The 18,989-nt window shown below is 28.7% G+C and overlaps 1 protein-coding gene across 2 annotated transcripts; it reads right to left on the bottom strand.

Annotated features, from left to right (window-relative positions):
* Positions 1 to 9,012: 9,012 nt before the first annotated feature.
* LOC111039574 (short-chain dehydrogenase/reductase family 16C member 6-like) lies at positions 9,013 to 18,695 on the bottom strand. 2 transcript variants are annotated; one of them, XM_022323150.1, is made up of 8 exons: positions 18,565 to 18,695; positions 16,621 to 16,768; positions 16,169 to 16,323; positions 14,159 to 14,336; positions 9,760 to 9,889; positions 9,562 to 9,676; positions 9,352 to 9,477; positions 9,013 to 9,246 (listed from the first exon to the last, which is right to left on the bottom strand). In XM_022323150.1, exons 2-8 carry the CDS (start codon positions 16,747 to 16,749, stop codon positions 9,174 to 9,176), a joined length of 906 nt encoding a protein of 301 aa, XP_022178842.1. In that variant the 5' UTR covers positions 16,750 to 16,768; positions 18,565 to 18,695; the 3' UTR covers positions 9,013 to 9,173. The 2 variants fall into 2 exon arrangements, with proteins under 2 accessions (XP_022178842.1, XP_022178834.1); XM_022323142.1 differs by lacking the exon at positions 18,565 to 18,695 and adding an exon at positions 17,406 to 17,579.
* Between the last annotated feature and the right edge of the window lie 294 nt (positions 18,696 to 18,989).

Below are 18,989 nucleotides of genomic sequence, written 5' to 3'. Positions count from 1 at the left end.
TTTTGTAAAATACGATTTTTTTTCTCATCTCATTTTGGCGCTTATGTACGATACGATTTTGGCGCTTTTGTAAGGTACGATTTTTTTTTTCTTATCACATTTTGGCGCTTATGTCTTTCACCGTTATTGTGCTTGGACAGAGAGTATTTGCTATTTATTTACGGGATACATGGTTGTGTAATAAAGATGGGGATTTTTATATTTTACAAGTTTTTTTTTGAAATTAATAGATATTTTTCTAGCTGTAGCTATTAAAATTTTAAATAATGATATTAATTTTCAACTTAATTAAATTAATTTTTACTACCTACTTCAAAAGGAGGTGGTAGAAATAAAAAACATTATTTTAAACGAATACATTTATCGCTTTTATGAGAATCTAAAAATAATATCTATTATATACTACTCAATAACAATCGGTGTGTGGGTGTGACAGGAGAAAGGTTTAATGCGGTAAAAAGAAGTATACTTACTTTTATCAACTGTCATTTTTATTTTATATTTATAACTGGTAAAAGCAAAAAATGCAAAATGCTCTATAAAAAACGGATACCGGTGATATTTAAGTTATTTTTATGTCTTCTGAATAAAAATTGTAAAATTGATAGTTTACTCATTCTCACAGACTGAGGTATGCTTAAGATATAGCTCAGCCCATACTTATTCTAATACAAGATGAAGAACCATGAGATCGTCCACGGTAGGGCGTAAATGGTACTTTACATATTTGTCGAGCGATGAATAAAACCTTTAGACTCCTTCCTAATATTATTAATTGATAGCATACTACTTCTTTATTTAATGCAACTATATATTAATATAAAAATATTATTTAAATTTAACTATATTCATAGTTTTGCGTTATTTCAGCAGATAAATTGGGACTATTTTAAAAGTATAGGTATTAGGTACCTAACATAAAACTTAAAGGGTATCTAATTAGGTACCTTGTACCTATCTATATGGCTCTATGCCTATTTAACTACTTACTGACAATGCTACTGACTTGTATTATTATGAATAATTAGAGACCTTCGAATTTGGCGTTCTAAAATATATTTCACTCCCACTTTTCTCAAATATTTTCCTTTTGCAATATAAAATGTGTTTCAAATATAATATTGGCGGTTGCTGAGGAAGGTCAACTGCAGTTTTGTGGAACATAATCGAGTAAACAATAGTTTTGGTTATGTAATAGCACATACCTTTGTGGTATAGTACCTATGGTACCTATTACATTAAAAAAAATTAATTTTAGAATACTTGCAAGTTATATTGTATAGGCGTATAGCACTATAGCACAATAGTCAATAATAATATGCAAACAATTGTTGTTTAGTGGGCCATTGTTATATTGTATCAACAAAAATATATAAAAGAGATATGGATATCATTATATCAATATTGACAATAATATAGATATGTCCAAAAAATGAATAAATATGCCTACATGGAAAATAAATACTTTAATTTATTATATTAATGTTAATAATTTTTATTTTTATTTAAGTACCTTTTTATACGTACCACATGCGTTTACCTATTTAAAGTTTTAAACATTAAATGCACCTATATAATATGTGAACTGTTGTCTGTATGGCTTACAGGCTTACAGCCCATATAGGTACATTAAAATCAATAAAAATACCTCATAATTGTCGGTACATATGACGATATTTGACATTTGGGTCTCATTTATTTTGTTGTCAGTATATTGTAATAATTTACACGCTCAAAGCTTACACAACAATTAAAATATCATATAATAGCCAACGACCAACGTAGTGACACATGTAAAGTTCTTAAGTCTTAAACTCTTAACTTAAAGTTTGATGATAGGTGAATTCACTCTAGACTCTAGTATTAAAATTAACATACAACATAGGGTTGGTTCTGCTAATCGTAAAATATTTGGTACCTAATACCTATATGTTGTGCGTGGGCTATAGAGAGAGAAAACAAATAGGTAGTTCACTGGCATTCGCATCATTGTTGGGCTAAATATTTACTATAATTACCATTGCAGCATTGTATGATAGTATTAATATTTATGAAATACATGAGATACATATTACTAGAGAGCCTTAATAAGGTTACTTAACCTTATTTAAGGCTCTCTTCATATTACTATTACAGTGAAACGTCTGAATAGCGGACACTCTCGGTCACTGAAATTTTGTCCGCTATTTAGAGGAAAACATTTTTTTCAATAAATAAATAAATTCAATAATTTTATTTTATATTATTTATACATTAATTAAATACACGATAAAAATAAAAACTACCTAACATTTCTGAAAAAAATCTGTTACTTTAGTTTGTTTACTAATTGCAATTTGCAGGCGTAATTATTTCGTGTGTTAAGGCATTTTTTAATTGGACTGTGTTTGAGTACAATGAACTATTCTGTATCTCGATAGAAGAAATATATTTACGTGTGCATTTTACTGCTAGCAATGCCAAAGCGTTCGTATATTGGCATCATAAACACAACTAAACGCACATAGGACAATGCATTAGTTACAATATTTCATTGACACGATAAAGTGACTGAACGGAAAAGATAAGATTTTCATATACAGTTTAATAATGTATATATAATATAACTTAATAATTGAGGTTTTTATTCAGGTAATCCAAAATAATTCTTAATTTAAGATAAAAATGATTAATATCAATGTCATAAAAGTGTCCGTTATTTAGAGTGTCCTGTATTTGGAGGTTTTCTTATACATAAACAGTGAAAATGTCCCCGTCCCCGAAAAAACGTCCGCTATTTGGAGGTGTCCTCTATTTAGAGGTTTACGTTAAGGGATGTTTCACTGTATATTAAGAAACCATATTTACGATATTATTAACTTATAGGTAAATACCACAGAGTAGGTATTTTAACTATATTGTATTAAGAGTCAGTGCCTATTATACCTACATAGATAGGTACTTTATCCAGTTCCGTAGACAATAATTTAACAAATGTACGTACTTAGCGTGTGGTCGCTTGTAATGGGGGTTCAATACACTATCACTCCTGTGTCTACGGCTTTGATTATATCTGATATAGTATTTAATCTATATCATTATATTATATTATGTTCAGTGAGCACTATATCTACCATGAAACATTAAAATGTGTGAATTTTAAATTGTCAACAAAATAATATATTTATGTATTCAATATTTCAATCTTAGTTTAAATATTTAAGTCATTACGTAGATATATCGCATATGGCATATGCTATACTATTATTATAACTATAATAATTAATAATCGTTAACGGTAAATAAAATAAATAATCAACGGTCTCACTTATACTATCCTATACGAATGTAGAATAATAAAATACTTATAGACGGCTATAGTTGTTAATATAATATATATGATATATAAAATATCCTTGTAGAAATAGAGGCTGTGACCAGTGACCACTGTCTCCGCTCAGAATCGCATTTCATCGGAAGGTATGCAATGACCAATGATTCATCATTGAACTTAAATTTTAACATAATATCCATTGCAGTGACCTACCTAATGACAAGACTCACTCGAATGTCGAGACCTACCATTATACAGCAAAGTGTCCTCCCCCTTTTTTCCTAATAAATTTTAATTATTCAAATCAACGTCATTCGGCGGGTAGTCGATAATATTTTTTTTATAGTTGTATGTAAATATATAATATGTAATTTCAAATTACAATAACACAGTTTGCAGGCATTGCAGCACTTGCAAATTATTTTCCGAGATACCTTGAAAATAATTAACGTCACATTTCATTACTCGCGAATTCTTTGTTAAGGATTACCCAGACAATGTATGCGGGTTACTCGTTTTATACATTTTGAAAATGTGTATCAGTCAAGGTTAAACCAAGTCAATCAAATTTATAACAAATGGAATAGAGAAGACAATATAGAATAATTATGTTTTTTTTGGTAGTTAAATTATAATTGTGTACCTTTAGGTACATTATTACTAGAGTCTAGATTCTGTTGGTAACTGGTTATTTATTTATTGAAAAAATAACTCTTTTATAGTATTAAACCAGTATTATAGGTAGGTAGTTAGGTACCCACTTATTCTAAAACTAAAAAGCTATTTAAATGATTCTAAAATGTAGGCTTTTCATTTTGGATACCTATATTATATTTACCATATGCATGGGTGATTCGTCAAGCATGGTCTTCCTTTTTTCTTTAATAATATTTAACTATTCAAAATCTGATTTTTGGAATTTCTTTAAAGCCTTTATTTTCAATTTTTTTGTATTTTTTAAGGTTTATCCTGTGGAGATCCGAGTTAGTATAGGTATACATCAACATTTTTAAAACAATTATTCACTAAATAATTTACAATAAAGTATATATTATAATATTATTTGAAAAACAGAAGTTTGTACTGCCAGAAGAGTATAGCGCACTCCTTAAATAGTATGAAAAATCTCAAAAATTTGAAAATATGATCTTTATATTTCAAAATTCCAAAATAGGGATTTGAATAAATTCATTATTATTTATATTATTTTTTTATTAAAATTTAAAATGTATAATCTGTAGTATTAATTGTACAACAAGCAAATAGGTATAATATTATGAGAATAATTTACATTATGACTTTGTATAAGGAAATTCGGTCTAGAACTAGTGACAGACCCTCAAGGAGCAAAATGTATTATTAAATTAAAAAATGGAGATGAGCTTGTTTGGTAAATCATCCTGAACATTTTGTAAGAATAACTAATAACTATACTACTAATAATACGCCTTTTAAGTTTCAAACAAAATTATGAGATAACTGACTTTCCAATTAATTAATATGTACCTATTGTATAAGCCATAATATAATATGTTATATGTTCTATAGGTACTGTACCTACTACCTACTACCTACTGGTGCTCTATCAGTATGTTACTTTCCCTAATTGTATAGTAGGTAATTATATATTATATACTAGTATTAATTATTGTATTTAATATAAATGGCAATAAATAAAACATAACTATATGTAGTGAATGAAGATATATCTACTGTGGACACCTTGATTTACATTAATTATTCCAAAGTATGGAAAACTGAAAAGTTAATATTATATACAATTTATAATTTTGACAAAAGTATTTTTAACTTTGATAAAATAATTACTCTTATAAAATAAATACTTTATCAAATTTGGTTGTTAATATGAAAGGGTTTTTCGTTCTGTGCAACTGTAAATAGTAGGTACAAACTATGAGTGAAAAAAAACATTAGTTGTGTTGTAATTAACATAAATTAGAGAGGTCTAATTACTATATAATAATTAAAAACAAAAGTTGAACATCGTATTTGTGACCACTGGCCATTTTGCGATGTTTTATCTGCAGGCCATTTATTTTCCACGCAGATTTAAAAAAATAATTGAATGTCAGGACTCGGAACATCTAAAATTAAACCTAAATAGGTTGTAATTATAGTTATTATTCTTATTATATAGTTTAATTTTAAACACGATAAGATTTCTGATAATTTGTGTTACGATTTAGTTATTGAAGTTATTACCTACTTATAACACTATGTATAAAATGTAAATGCGTGACCCACATACAAATAAAATGTGCCACCTGTCTGTATATCTAGTATCTACTATCTATACTACCTACAGCATATGTACATCACACATTATACTTGTAAATCAAAAAAGAAGTACTATGATCGTATTGTAAACTGCAATGGCTTATTATAATAATAGTATAATATGTAATACTTTGTGCTAATTGTATATTTTTGTGTATGTACCTATGAATTAGAAGATATTACAATTTTCAACTTACATTATTGTTTACAACGCCATGGCAATCCAGACTTTCGTGTGAGTCATAAGTCAAAGTGTACAAGTCCATTACAAATCTTGAGTCTTTTTTATAGTGCCGTTGGTCGTAACGAAAATTGGTCGGGTTCATAGACCACGGATTTACTAGCATACTTGTAGCCATTTTCAACAAAGATTTGATTATTTACAAAAACCAATAAAAACGTATAAAATAAAAATGTACTTATCACTTATAATTAAAAACCTATTTCAATATAAGCAATTCAAAGTAAACAAAACGCTGTTGAAAGTCTTGACGTTACGATTATTTGTATCACACTAATATGTGTTTGGAATTAACCACTAGCAGAACATTAACTGTGGTAAAGTGAAAGTGCGAATAATAATAAAAAAAAATAACTAGAACTAATCGAAATGTCCTTGTAGGATCCGTTGCGACTGGCCGCAGTCTCAATTCTCGACCAACGACAAACATTTAATTAACGGAGAAGGAGTAAAAAAAATCCATAATAATATATCACTTTTTGTTGTAAATAATAAATAGATACCTACCGAAATTGTAACTGAATCACTGATCACAATGAAATTCAACAATTATTGTTGTGTTATTGTAGAAGTCGCTTTTCTACCTAGTTCCAACAGTATAATATAATAAAAAATAACTATCAGTGATTTAATTGATACATTTTTTACATAGTAAGAATAAGTGAAAATAGTGAAATAATTTTTATTTCGATAAATGTTATGTACAACAACTATTATAATAATTGACATCCATATTTATTAATTAAGTTATTCCAGATTAGGTAACATATTTTCGTGATTTGAACGTAGAAAAATTTGAGATGAGAAATTTGAAATTTAAACCAATAAAAAAAAAAAGAAAATCGTTATAAAACCAATATGGGTATATAGAAATATACATTCCTTACCTTCACTCAGGGTATATCATATAATATTATACCAGCTGTATCTTATGCCATTTTACCCGGGTTTCTTTTAACGATTATGGATCGATATGTGATTTTAAAAAAATAACATAAAAGACGCGTTTCCTTATTTTGAACAGGCAATTTAGTTATAACAATTTCCAAATTTTTAAACATGCAGACTGCATTTGTACCAATAACAAAATCAACTTTATTTTTTCAAACAGTAATTACTAGAGCTAGGATTTTAATGACCTGAAAAATACACAAAAGTTCACTAAAAAATCTAAAAAGGAACTTAAAAAGTGACGATAGGTGACTATAATTTTATCAAAAACGGGTGTAACAGCAAAAATATATTGGTATGTTTTCGATATAAGTTCAAAGGTACTATTTTTATAAGGGTACTATTGGTACTAATTGAGATAACCTATATACGTAACACATATTAAAAAACTTAAAATAAACACAAATTAGTTTAAATACACAAAATGAACTTAAAATTTCTAAAAATGAACTTAAAAATGCAATAAAATGCATTTAACACAAAAAATGCAAAAATGCAAAAAAATTGCAAAATAAAAATTATACATTCTGTTGTATCACGAACAAATTTAGTTTTTGGTTAGAACTGTATAGCACTTAAAGAAAAAAAATACAAAAGTCACCAAAATCCTTGCTGAAGTAAGAACTATATTTTGTGATGAACTCTAGCTGGTAAAGCTTTTTTTTCTGAAATTATTGATACTCAACTCATCAACTTTGGTTTACTTGTTTATTAGCTATGGTCCTCCAAAGTTTAGTAAATGCATTAATACTTTGAATTTGAGTTATTGGTATATATTTAGTTTACAATACCTAAATAATTTTTCTTTCAACTATCTTTTTATACACTTAAATCGGTAATCTAATGACATGCTCCAAAACAATTTTTTGGGAGAAATGCCTACATAATTCATTATTTTAATTTTAACATATAATCATAAAAATAATTATTTTTATTATAATCGTAATTCGTTAATTAATACTCATTTTTATCATCACAGTTACTTTAGTTACAATACATACATTTGAATTCTTTGTTAGGTGGCTAAGGTATTAGGTATATAATAATGGTACATTCAACATTGGTATTTGATTATTGACTTTAATTTGTCTTATGTATGGATTTATTAAATAATTTTTGTGTAACGAAAAAAATGCAATGGTTTTTGATGCTCTTCTCGTGGTGGTAAATATTTGAAATTAGAACCATAGCTTCCCTATAATGTCTCGCATGCAATGTATGCATTTAAGATTTGAAATATATCTTCCTTCATCCCTTTCGGACATTTACCAACACAACATTTTATTTGGTACCTTTCCTATCATAAACCATGACTTACAATAATATAATTTGTTGATACACAAAAATAAGCCTCAAGATCAAGACATAATATTAATAACCTTATGTTTTTCCAAAGAGGGAAAGTTGTTTTTTTTTTGGTTTTTGTCTGCAAAAAAGAGCTTCCAGATGATCATATAAGTTAGAATAACGGTGACAGACATTGACAATTTAATTGAGATGCGTCGTTCGCAAACAAACTAGTTCAATTGACCGATTCACTATAAAGTGCAATATTTAAAACTAAATCATTATAAAATTGAGTACTGATTTGTCAAATACGGTGGTTATGTTGATGACGTATGCTTAAAATAAGATCTATGGAGTATGGTATAGTACTATAGTAAGGTAATAATCTCAGAGCTGTACAAAGATTCATCAGTGTTCTTGGCCATTTAACATATTTCTGCCTCAGTTACACCCACACACATATAAAAAATGTATACACTTATTACTTTATTTTATTAAAACAACAAAAGATTACAAAGCCTCCCTACTCGATTACCATATATCATTATGACTTAAAATATGAAAAATTGAAAATAAATTGATCATTTTTGCAAATTGTCGAGATTTTGTTAAAATTTAAGTTTAAAAATTAATGTGACTTATTTTTAAACATTTTGCAACTGTGTTTTAATCAATTTATGAGAAACCATGTATTAAATTAAAAAGCTTTTTGACCCAACGAAAGCATTTTTATTGACACATATGGAAAAAAAAACCAAAAACAATTGAACATTTCAAATGTTTATAAACAGCTCAAAGTAAGTTTTCAAATGTTGAACATTTTACTATGCACAAAAAATGATAAAATAAACATTTGTTTAAAGAACATTTCAAATGTCTACGGTTATTTATTTGTACTGAATTACAAAGTAAGAAATTCGTTCGATGAGAATTAGTTAATTTTCTGGTAAATATCCGATGTCTAAAAAATTTGGACTTCAGAATTTGACTTTCTATGGCTATAAATTGTGATAGATTTGCTCACCGTATATAAAATGATATGATAATTTTGATAGAATTTTTTTTACATGGCGTGCTTGATAATCAATCATCGTGTGCATCAACGCCACTGCCCATGAAATCTTTTAAGTCCAATGCCATTTTGTGAGGATAACACCTAAAATAAATAAGAATGTGTAATAAAGAACCACAATGTGTATATTAGCACACACTCGCACACAGCTATGGTTAGACTTTATAATATTAAATAATTTTTGTTTACCTAAATATGTTATTGAAGGCGAGCAATGAACTCGGAATGGAATGTTCAAATAAGTTCCTTCTGACTGCAGATATTATTTCTTTTGCCGTCGCCTCGGGTGTAACGAGTGGTAATAAACTGGGAAAACTATTTAAAATTGTTTTATCAGTAACATTTTTACTTGCACGGTACATTTGTACATGCGTATTGCGTTACATCACCCGATCTTACCGAATTTTGGGTTTCTTACACAGACCGGTGTCGACCATATACGGGAAAATAGAGGTGAAGTGGAGATTTGTGAAGCCATTTACTCTGCACTCGTCCGTTAACGCTTCTGCAAGACCTAAAACCAAAGTAATGTTTAGGTATTTATTATTATTATTATTATTATTATTAACTGTCTGTTGCAAGCTGATAATCACTAACCTCTCACTGCGAATTTGGATGCGCAGTAAGGCACTAAGTTCTTCAAGCCAATTATACCAGCCATCGACGACAAGAAAACTAAATGTCCATTGTTCAGAGCTTTCATTCGGGGCAAAAATGTATCGAGCATCTACGTGTAATTCAAAAATGAATCTATATAATATAAAACATATAAAATCCAAATACCACTCACTCATTCACTCACTCATTCATCGCTAGTCACTACTCACTACATTTCAAAAACTAGGTACAAAACGTAAGAATTTGAAATTTGGAATAGTGGTTCCTCTAATACTGTCAATGTGCAATAAAAAATGATTTTTCGATATTAGCATTTTAAAGAGGTGGTTAAGTATCTTGCTAAAAGGAATAAGCTCACAAATGATTTTTTCCAGCTAACGAAAAAACAAATTTTTTCGTTAATCTAAATGTTTACCATTACAGATAACATATTATATTACTATTATAATAAAATATTAGAAATATTGCCTATACATTTTTTTACCAATATATTTATTAAAAATACAAATCTTTGGCCCGGGCAACGCCGGTCGAGACAACTAGTTTTATTTTATAACACAATCTTATATGCTTTGTATACAAATAGTATTATAGGTATTATATTATAATTTAATGTTACGAAAAAAAATACACTACAATACGATAAAGTCGGTGTTGTTCGGAACATAAAAAAAAAAACGGAAAAATCACAATTATTTTTCCAAATCGTTTTTGCGGTATTAAGCGCTTATAATATAACACTGCATAATACAAAATGTCAAAATATATTATACGCACTCTTCTATATAATAATGATGATGAAGAGGAAAGGGAAAAACGGTTCTCATCTATTGTTTGTTGATTCATGGAAAACGGTTCTTGTCGACAACAAAAATTCTTTAAACTGTATTTTTTTTTACTGTGCAAATACAATTTTAAAAAACATCAATGCATTGCCACATCTCTTTTGAGACAGTTTTTAGGTCTATATGAACTGAGAAGGAATAATATATTTGCTTTCAAAAAAGGAAGCCGTTTGGGCATTGTCGGATTTGAACAGCGGGAGCTGTTTGGATATTGACCTTTTTGTCAAACGGAAGCAAAATTTATTTAAACCGGAAAAAAATCGGCACATCGGCTTATTGACATAACAAGCCAACCATTAGATAGATCAATGCGGAGGAGTTAAGTAGATACACACAATAGCTGCCGCTGTCAAAGGTAGTCGATGGGACGGCGAATATAATATTATATTAGTGCTCACTATATTACGCGTGCACACAAAGAAAACATCATCCCCTGGAGCGTACCTATTCATAATAGTATAATAATACATCATAATAACCTAACCTTTTTAGACGGCCAATTTCACAGCCGTCAATGTAAATAAAATGATAACCATATTACACGCACGACACACATATCGCGAAACTAAATAGCGAAAAAATGCCCAAATAAAAAAAAATCGAACGGAAAAATGTTAATATAAATATGAACACATGTACATATTATATATTGTGTTATAAGTCATGATTTATAATTAATAATTGTTTTATATTTATTTTATGTCATTAGGAAGTCAATTATGTAATATAGAACCTATAGTCAAAAAAATCAGTCTTATAGCCTATAGGTATATAGTACATTTATATAAAAATTACACAACTATACAAATAATAATATAATAAGTCAATACAAAACAGGCTGTATAGTATCTTTAAAATTAGTTAGTTGTCCAAGTTTAATACAAGAAGAATTGATACTTACCAATGTGGACCTACTATTTTTTAAATTATTGATCATCTTAGTAACATCAGCTACTAGGCCATTAGTTATTATAATTATTTATGAATATTATCTTGTTGTCTATATTATGCACTATTCAAGGTGGATATATGTATGTATATGACACCTTATACGACACCTTTTATGCATGTACACCTTGGTACTATTAAGTATTATTGTCTATTGAAGATATTATGCTTTTTCGAATTATAATCAACGAAATATTTTAAAAATATAATACAGTACAATTGTATGGAATTCGTATGAATTTTTATGAACGTTAGCTTTTTTCTTGAGCTTTCTTTCCGTTTACCCGTACAACTATATCACTTATTTATATATATTTATAACAATATTGTGTCTGTATTATAGATACCAATATTATTTTAATATTTATATGGATATATATTGATATATAACACAAAACATCTTATTATTATATACCTAAGGGCTAAGAGATACCTGCAGGACGTGGGTTTTATTATAGGAAGGTACCTACGTATACCAAATTGATTCACGATATGAATAATTAATTGAATTATACTATTTGTATACAACAGCTTTAAAAAAAATGTTCATACATTTTTGCATAATTATTGTATCCAATTAGCCAAGCAAAAAATAACAGAAATATTTTTATTATTATAACATTGTATTATTTTAATTTTAATATTAATACTCGTTGAATATCTCGTGAATTCAACTGTGTATTGTATTTTTGTGAGGCAAATATTATACCTATATTATATATCTCGGTTTGAGTGTATCTCAGTTCTCCGGTGTCAGAGTTTAGTTTTGTGAAATGGTTCTATCTAGATGGCCAACCTCAAGTCGTGAATATACCACTTGGTATATTTTTTAACGTGGTTTACACTACTTACTCTCTACTACGTTTCTGTCATCTCTAAAAACAATTTCTGAAATTTTCATCAAATTCAATTTAGTAGTTTTTGAGTATAAGCTACATACATATACATTTGATTTTAAGTTATAGTTTCGTTATTCAAAGGCATAATATGCTCGACAATTTGATGTATGCATGTCCCAATGGCAACCATTCATAAACAAAAAACATTTCTATTTCCACCGTAAATCTCATGATCCCTGTTTAACTACCCCTTTAAAATGCGAATATCGGAAAATCCGAGTAACCACTATTCCAAATTTCAAGTTAGTACGTTTTGTAGTTTTTGAGATGTAGCGATGATATTTGGTTTATATATATATAATAGTAGAACTAGTCGAACTAGAGATATGTTAGGTAAAACGGTACTAAAGAGAATCAACGATATCAGATTACATAATTATTACAAAAAATTCAAAACTAAATTATATGCTTACCTCCCAGACAGAAATTGTGTAACATCAATATTATATCAATTAAATATTAAGTATTACAGCTTTAGTGTAATTATAACATATAATAATAATTACTCTATCTAGAGCAGCGGTTCTCAAACTTTTTTTTCGCGTTCCACTTGAGTATTCTATCAATCAGTCGCGTACCACTGATGATTAAAAATAGAAAGACACAAACTTTACATAGTTAAATACATTTATTTTAAATAAGAATGCAGAAAAATACTGCAATATAATAATTATATATTTATACAAATTTATTAGTGTTTAAAAATTAAGGTATGAATTAAATAACTCATTTTCAATTAAAACCATGGATTTGTAGATTTGATATTAGCGATGAAATATCTGGTTCAGTGTTACTTAAGGCCTTCCGTGTACCAACATCTAGTCTTTCGCGTACCACTAGTGGTACGCGTACCACAGTTTGAGAACCGCTGATATAGGGTATTTTATACGTATAATGTTTCTAATGTGTTTTCAAATATATTAGCACTTAGCACATTTTTATTTATTGCCTTTCTTGATCATAGCATGCGCATATTTATTCAATTGTTCAAAGTCAGCAAGTTAAAATATAAATAATTTTAAAATAATATTTATAACTACTTACCTATTTACAGGTACATATACATAATATGCCCCAAGAATTGAATAGCTTTAATAAAAACAGAATACAAAGTTTCTTATATATCTATAAATATATATAGATATATGATTATACATCTATAATAAGTTATTATTATTGTTATAATGTCATGTATTTATGTATTATTATAGCAGTGGTGACCAAGTATATCTCGCGATCATTTATTAACCGTTCCGCCAAAGTATTAAAATTAAATCAAAATTTAAAAAGGTTACTAAAGATTGTAACGTTTGTACAATTTAATATAAATGAAAATTTCCCATTTCTTATCGTCTAAATAATAATCTAAAAATGTATTAAGTTGTGCCAACAATAAAATATAATATGCAATTAAAGGTAAAAGCTTAAACTCCACCAAGAAATTTTTTTTATGGCACCCTGTAAAAAAAGGTTATACATTTATAATTATCCATACCATTATGTGAATAAAAGCGATTTATATACATTAATTGTTATATGAATATATGATACTGAAAATAATAAATATATTTATTTTGGCATGTGAAGAAATAATGTCCATCCAGACAGGAATATACAACGTCCGTATTTTCTATTATTTTATTTTAGTTTTTGCATGTTTAGATAATCCGACTAGCAGTTACTTACCCAGAAATGAGCAAAAACGTTGACTTCAAATATTTTTTTTATGGTGGCTTCGTCGTGAGCCTCGAGCGGCTTACATGGCATAATACCTGCGTTGTTGACCAGAATGGTAACAGTGCCAACTTCCCTCTCGACCTTCTCGCCAAGCTCTCTGACTTTTTCCAACGTCGACACGTCGCATCTGAAAATCCAGTTTGCAAAATGACATATCTAGAATATATCTACAAAAATCATTTTGTTGCATGGCGTGTCGAGTATATGCCATATAGGGACACACAATTTTATATTCAATATTATATCTTCGATGTTATATCTCAGGTCTTTCTACTATATTCAGGTAAAATATTATACTACGTTTTATTATAAACACCTATAAATTGTCTGTGTGAGATATTTAACAAATTATTATAATTTCAAATATATTTTTACTATAGTCAAATAAAATGTAACAATAATATTAATTTCGTGCCCACTAGAAATTATGTCAAAACAAAACACACGTGTTAAAAACCTACCATACCAAACCCTACCACTACCACTATTATCCTATGAACAAAAAACAGCTAATGGCCATAGTTGCCGTGCTTAAGAAAAAAAAATATATTAATTTCATAGATAAGATACCACTTTTGGTTACTTTATGAAATATTAGATAGGTAAAGATACTATTTATAAAAACCTATTTTTTAAAAGCGCCTTTCAGTTTTAAAATGTGTATTTTTCTCACAACTAATTAAAGTCTAATTATTAGATCTAATACATAATGATAATTTAATTTAAATTGTTATATAATATTTTTTTTTTAAATAATTAAAAACTACCATATTTAAATTTTTGAAGAAGTTAAAAATCAAAAATCATCATTATCATTATCATCATCGACGAGGTGAGACAAGAGGTAAAACTCATCAAAGAAGGATTTACGATGTCTTCCTCTAGTTTTTTTCCATTTATTTTTTCTACATTCGTGGGCGTAGGCAAGGATGATGGAGGATCGATTTTTTTAGATTTTGATCGGAGCAATGAATTTATTGATTGATGTGTGTTTTTTCCCTTCATCATTAATCACCTTTTTGGGCAGTTAAAATGCTTCAATTTTCTACTTCAGCATTTTATCTGATAGGAAAATGAATCTAGTTGGTACTTTGAGGAGTCAAAGATGAACAATTCTCAAGAGTTTTCAAAATTTGGGAAAAGAAAAAATTAGGAAAAACACTGATTTTTATGCAAAACTAGTTAAAAATAATTGATTTTGTTATATTTCGGTATGACTCTAAAAAAAATAACCGAAGATGGATATATCAAATTTACATCGACTATTTTATATTAACATTTTCGATTATACACAATACAATTTTCAAAATATTTTGACTCTTTTTGAGCTTTTTAGAGGCAGAAGACAATTTCGATATTAATTTGTTTTTAAAAAATTACTGTCCATAATAATGTAACAAAATGAATATTTTTTTTTGATTATTTATAGGGTTGCTACTGTTTGAAAACAATATTATATTATTATTATAGTTATAGTAGTATTTTATAAAAAAATTTTACAAATAAATTTATAAAAAAAATAACAAGTCTAGCACGGGCAATGCTGGGTCCTGGGTGTAAAGCTAGTAAGCAATTTAAAATAAACCGATATGATGTTAAATTGTGAAGCAGTACCTATACCTTAAAGGTAGGTAGATTTTCCATACAGGGCGTAACTTAACTGGCTACGCCGTCAACATAAGGACAAGGTGATCTATACCACCATCGAGATTTCGTCATTAGTTGAGATTATTCCCACCTATATTTTGCAATTTTTATGATAATAATATTGTAATATTTAGCTACATAACCACAAAAAAATTTTTTATCTCAAACGCCCATCTTTCACCACCCCTATAAAGCTACAGCTGTAAGTATCTACACTCCTCGCTAACGCGGTTCCTCCTCTGCCTTTCGATATCACGAAAACAAAAAGTATCTTCAGAAATATCTGACCTAACCTAACCTAACCTAACTCACGTGTAAGCGAAAGCTTTTCCTTTCCATTTGGCGTTGATTTCCTTTGCGGTCTCCGCGTTCGACTGTGCGTTGATGTCGACGCACACTACTTTGGATGACACTTCAGCGAACTGCATCGCCAAACATTTCCCTATTCCGTGTCCAGTGCCTGTAATCTATATATACATAAAAATACATAAATTATTAGTCATTAGTTATTGGTCATTTTTCAATATAGTCATTGCAATTACTCTAACTCTCCACTATCGTATTATATAAATACAAATATAATAAATTATTTTTACAGAGCTTGAAACAAAAACAATAAAATTGTTGAAAACTAATTTCAATGATAGATTTTATTACCTATTGCAATAAGGCGCACCCAAATTATTATTATGACAAATTATTGAAACTCTCCAAAGACCCTTAATGGTTTTATAACACTACGTGGACATCTTATCTGTACTTACCAAAACGATGTCGTCGGCCAACGATTTTTCAGTCAACGGTACGAACATGTGATAAATGGACTCGCCAATGTAGTAAACGCTTTTAACCAACAACAGCAACAGTTCTGTGAAGACGCTGGACCACTTCATTTTTTCCGTTTGATTGGTCCTGTGAGGGAGAAAATGATTTGCGTTTAAGGCTTTCTGCTTAATGTAAGAGAGGAATTTGAAGAGCTTAGTCGCTAAAGAATAGTTTTTGCCCAGAAATTTTCAATTGTGGGGGGGGGGGTAATGTTATAACGTATAACTAATGTGGTACCTAATGCTGAAGATACAAATAAAGGCATTTATCGTCAATGGGAGGGATATAACTCCACGGGGGGTTCCCCGTGGGCACGCCACTGGTGTTTATAGGCTTACAATAATTTAAAAATGTCTAAAGAAAGACTGTTTATAAAATTATTAGGTATAATATGTTAAAAAAGTTAACTGTATGTCTGTATATAATTGATAATTAAGTAACATAACATTATAGAGTATACTGTATACTATTCAATGTATTGCTTAAGTCAGAATTAAAACATACGTAGATAAGAGTTCTTAAAAAATAATAAATAACAAATAAACAATAACTATGCAAAACATAGTTATTTGTATTAACACATTTTTTTACAGTTTATCATTCATAGGTTGACATTGAAAAGTGGGTAGACGTAATATTGTATTGTTCAGTAATTATAAATTATATATAGGTATTTATTACATATTAGTACTATGGATTGTTATTCATTAAATACTATACTCACATGAAGAAAGTTCGACACTTAAAATGGTGGTAGTTGTGTAGAACTACTCGACAATACGAGATCTGATTGGTCTGAAATCAATAACTACCAAGGGGTTCAATATTATGACGACTGTCTCTATACGACACGCGACCACAGCCTACAAGTGAGTAACAAAAAATGACTGGGTATAGATTGTGGGTTTCCTACGATAAATATTAGGAACCTATGTAATATTATAATAATATCATATATAAATATCAGTTCACAAAGCTCAACAATGCGTGTGCCTAAATATATTCTTCATAATATTTCCATAATGTATTATACTCTAACCACCAAACTTCTAATATTATTATTCATATAATACATGATAGTTAATTTTAGTGAACAGGTAATACAAATATAATATATTCCTATATTTTTAGTTACACACACAAAATTACCCCTGTAGTTGCTATAATGAAAATCTAAAATACGGTTTTGTATTTCAACAAAGCGTAAACAAAGATCTATAAATAACAGTTTTTTTTATCGTTTGTAGGTATATAGGCACTACCGGTATGATCTAAGATAACAGCGCTTTTAAAAATTTTTTTCTTACTCCCATTTCATACAAAATATATTATACTGGTTCATACGCTATAGTGCTTGTCCGTATTTCCATTCAATAATCCGAACAACATATTATATATATGGGTACCTACAACCTACATAATATTATTATTGTCACGGGTGCCCGTACGTAATATAATATACATGTATTGTGTACGCTCTATCGTTGTCGTCGGAAAACTTCCGGTTTTCAATAGATATAAGCACGATTGACAGATAAACGGTCGTACGACTCGTTTTTTCGAAGTTCAAACAACCTGGACACATTCGTCCACTATACGATTATATCTGCAGGACTACAGCTATATTTTGTACCTAGTTTCTATATAATAATATCTATAGTAGGCATATACCGTTGTAGTGATGCAAAATACGACGCCTGAGCAATATATATATGTATTTATCTCTTTTTACTCATATATGATTCATTATTTGAATATATTATGTGTACGCATTCTGATTTACTACATTCTTATATATATATGTATACGCATGTAACTACTAATTACATATATATGTATAAGTGTAAGGACTAAGGATTTACTTATATAATAAATTAACTCACCCTAATTCAACTGCAGACTTGCCATATGTTAGATGGACCGCGAAAGAAGAAGAAATAGGTTTAATATTAATTAAAAACACAATTAATATATTAGAAATGCTTTACAGAATAGGTACATTTATTACTTAAACACACAAAATATTATAATATTGTATATAGTATACTACAATATTACATAGTTATGACCACTTCCGTTAGCATACGCGGAGGGAGTGCCGTTGTCCAGAAAGGGCCGAAGGTCGGTGGTTGTCGTCTAGGCTGATACAACGGTTTATTTAGATAAAGTCATAAAGACGTAACAATATAAAATCACAGATGTCTATATTACAATGTAAACCATTTGTGTGACTGCCTAATGTCTATACAATATGATACATTCAGTGTGATTTTTTAACCATGCTCACCCCATTTGTATGCTCAATTAC

The sequence above is a fragment of the Myzus persicae genome, unplaced genomic scaffold, assembly GCF_001856785.1.
Source record: "Myzus persicae strain clone G006 unplaced genomic scaffold, MPER_G0061.0, whole genome shotgun sequence".
NCBI lineage: Eukaryota > Metazoa > Arthropoda > Insecta > Hemiptera > Aphididae > Myzus > Myzus persicae.
This window is presented reverse-complemented; position numbering and strand designations above follow the sequence as displayed.

Coding starts and splice junctions, on each gene's coding strand:
- LOC111039574 (XM_022323142.1), bottom strand. Junction 14,337..16,168: donor GGAAAAGCTTTCGCTTACAC/GTGAGTTAGGTT, acceptor CTGGATTTTCAG/ATGCGACGTGTCGACGTTGG. Junction 9,890..14,158: donor ACGTTTTTGCTCATTTCTGG/GTAAGTAACTGC, acceptor AATTACACGTAG/ATGCTCGATACATTTTTGCC.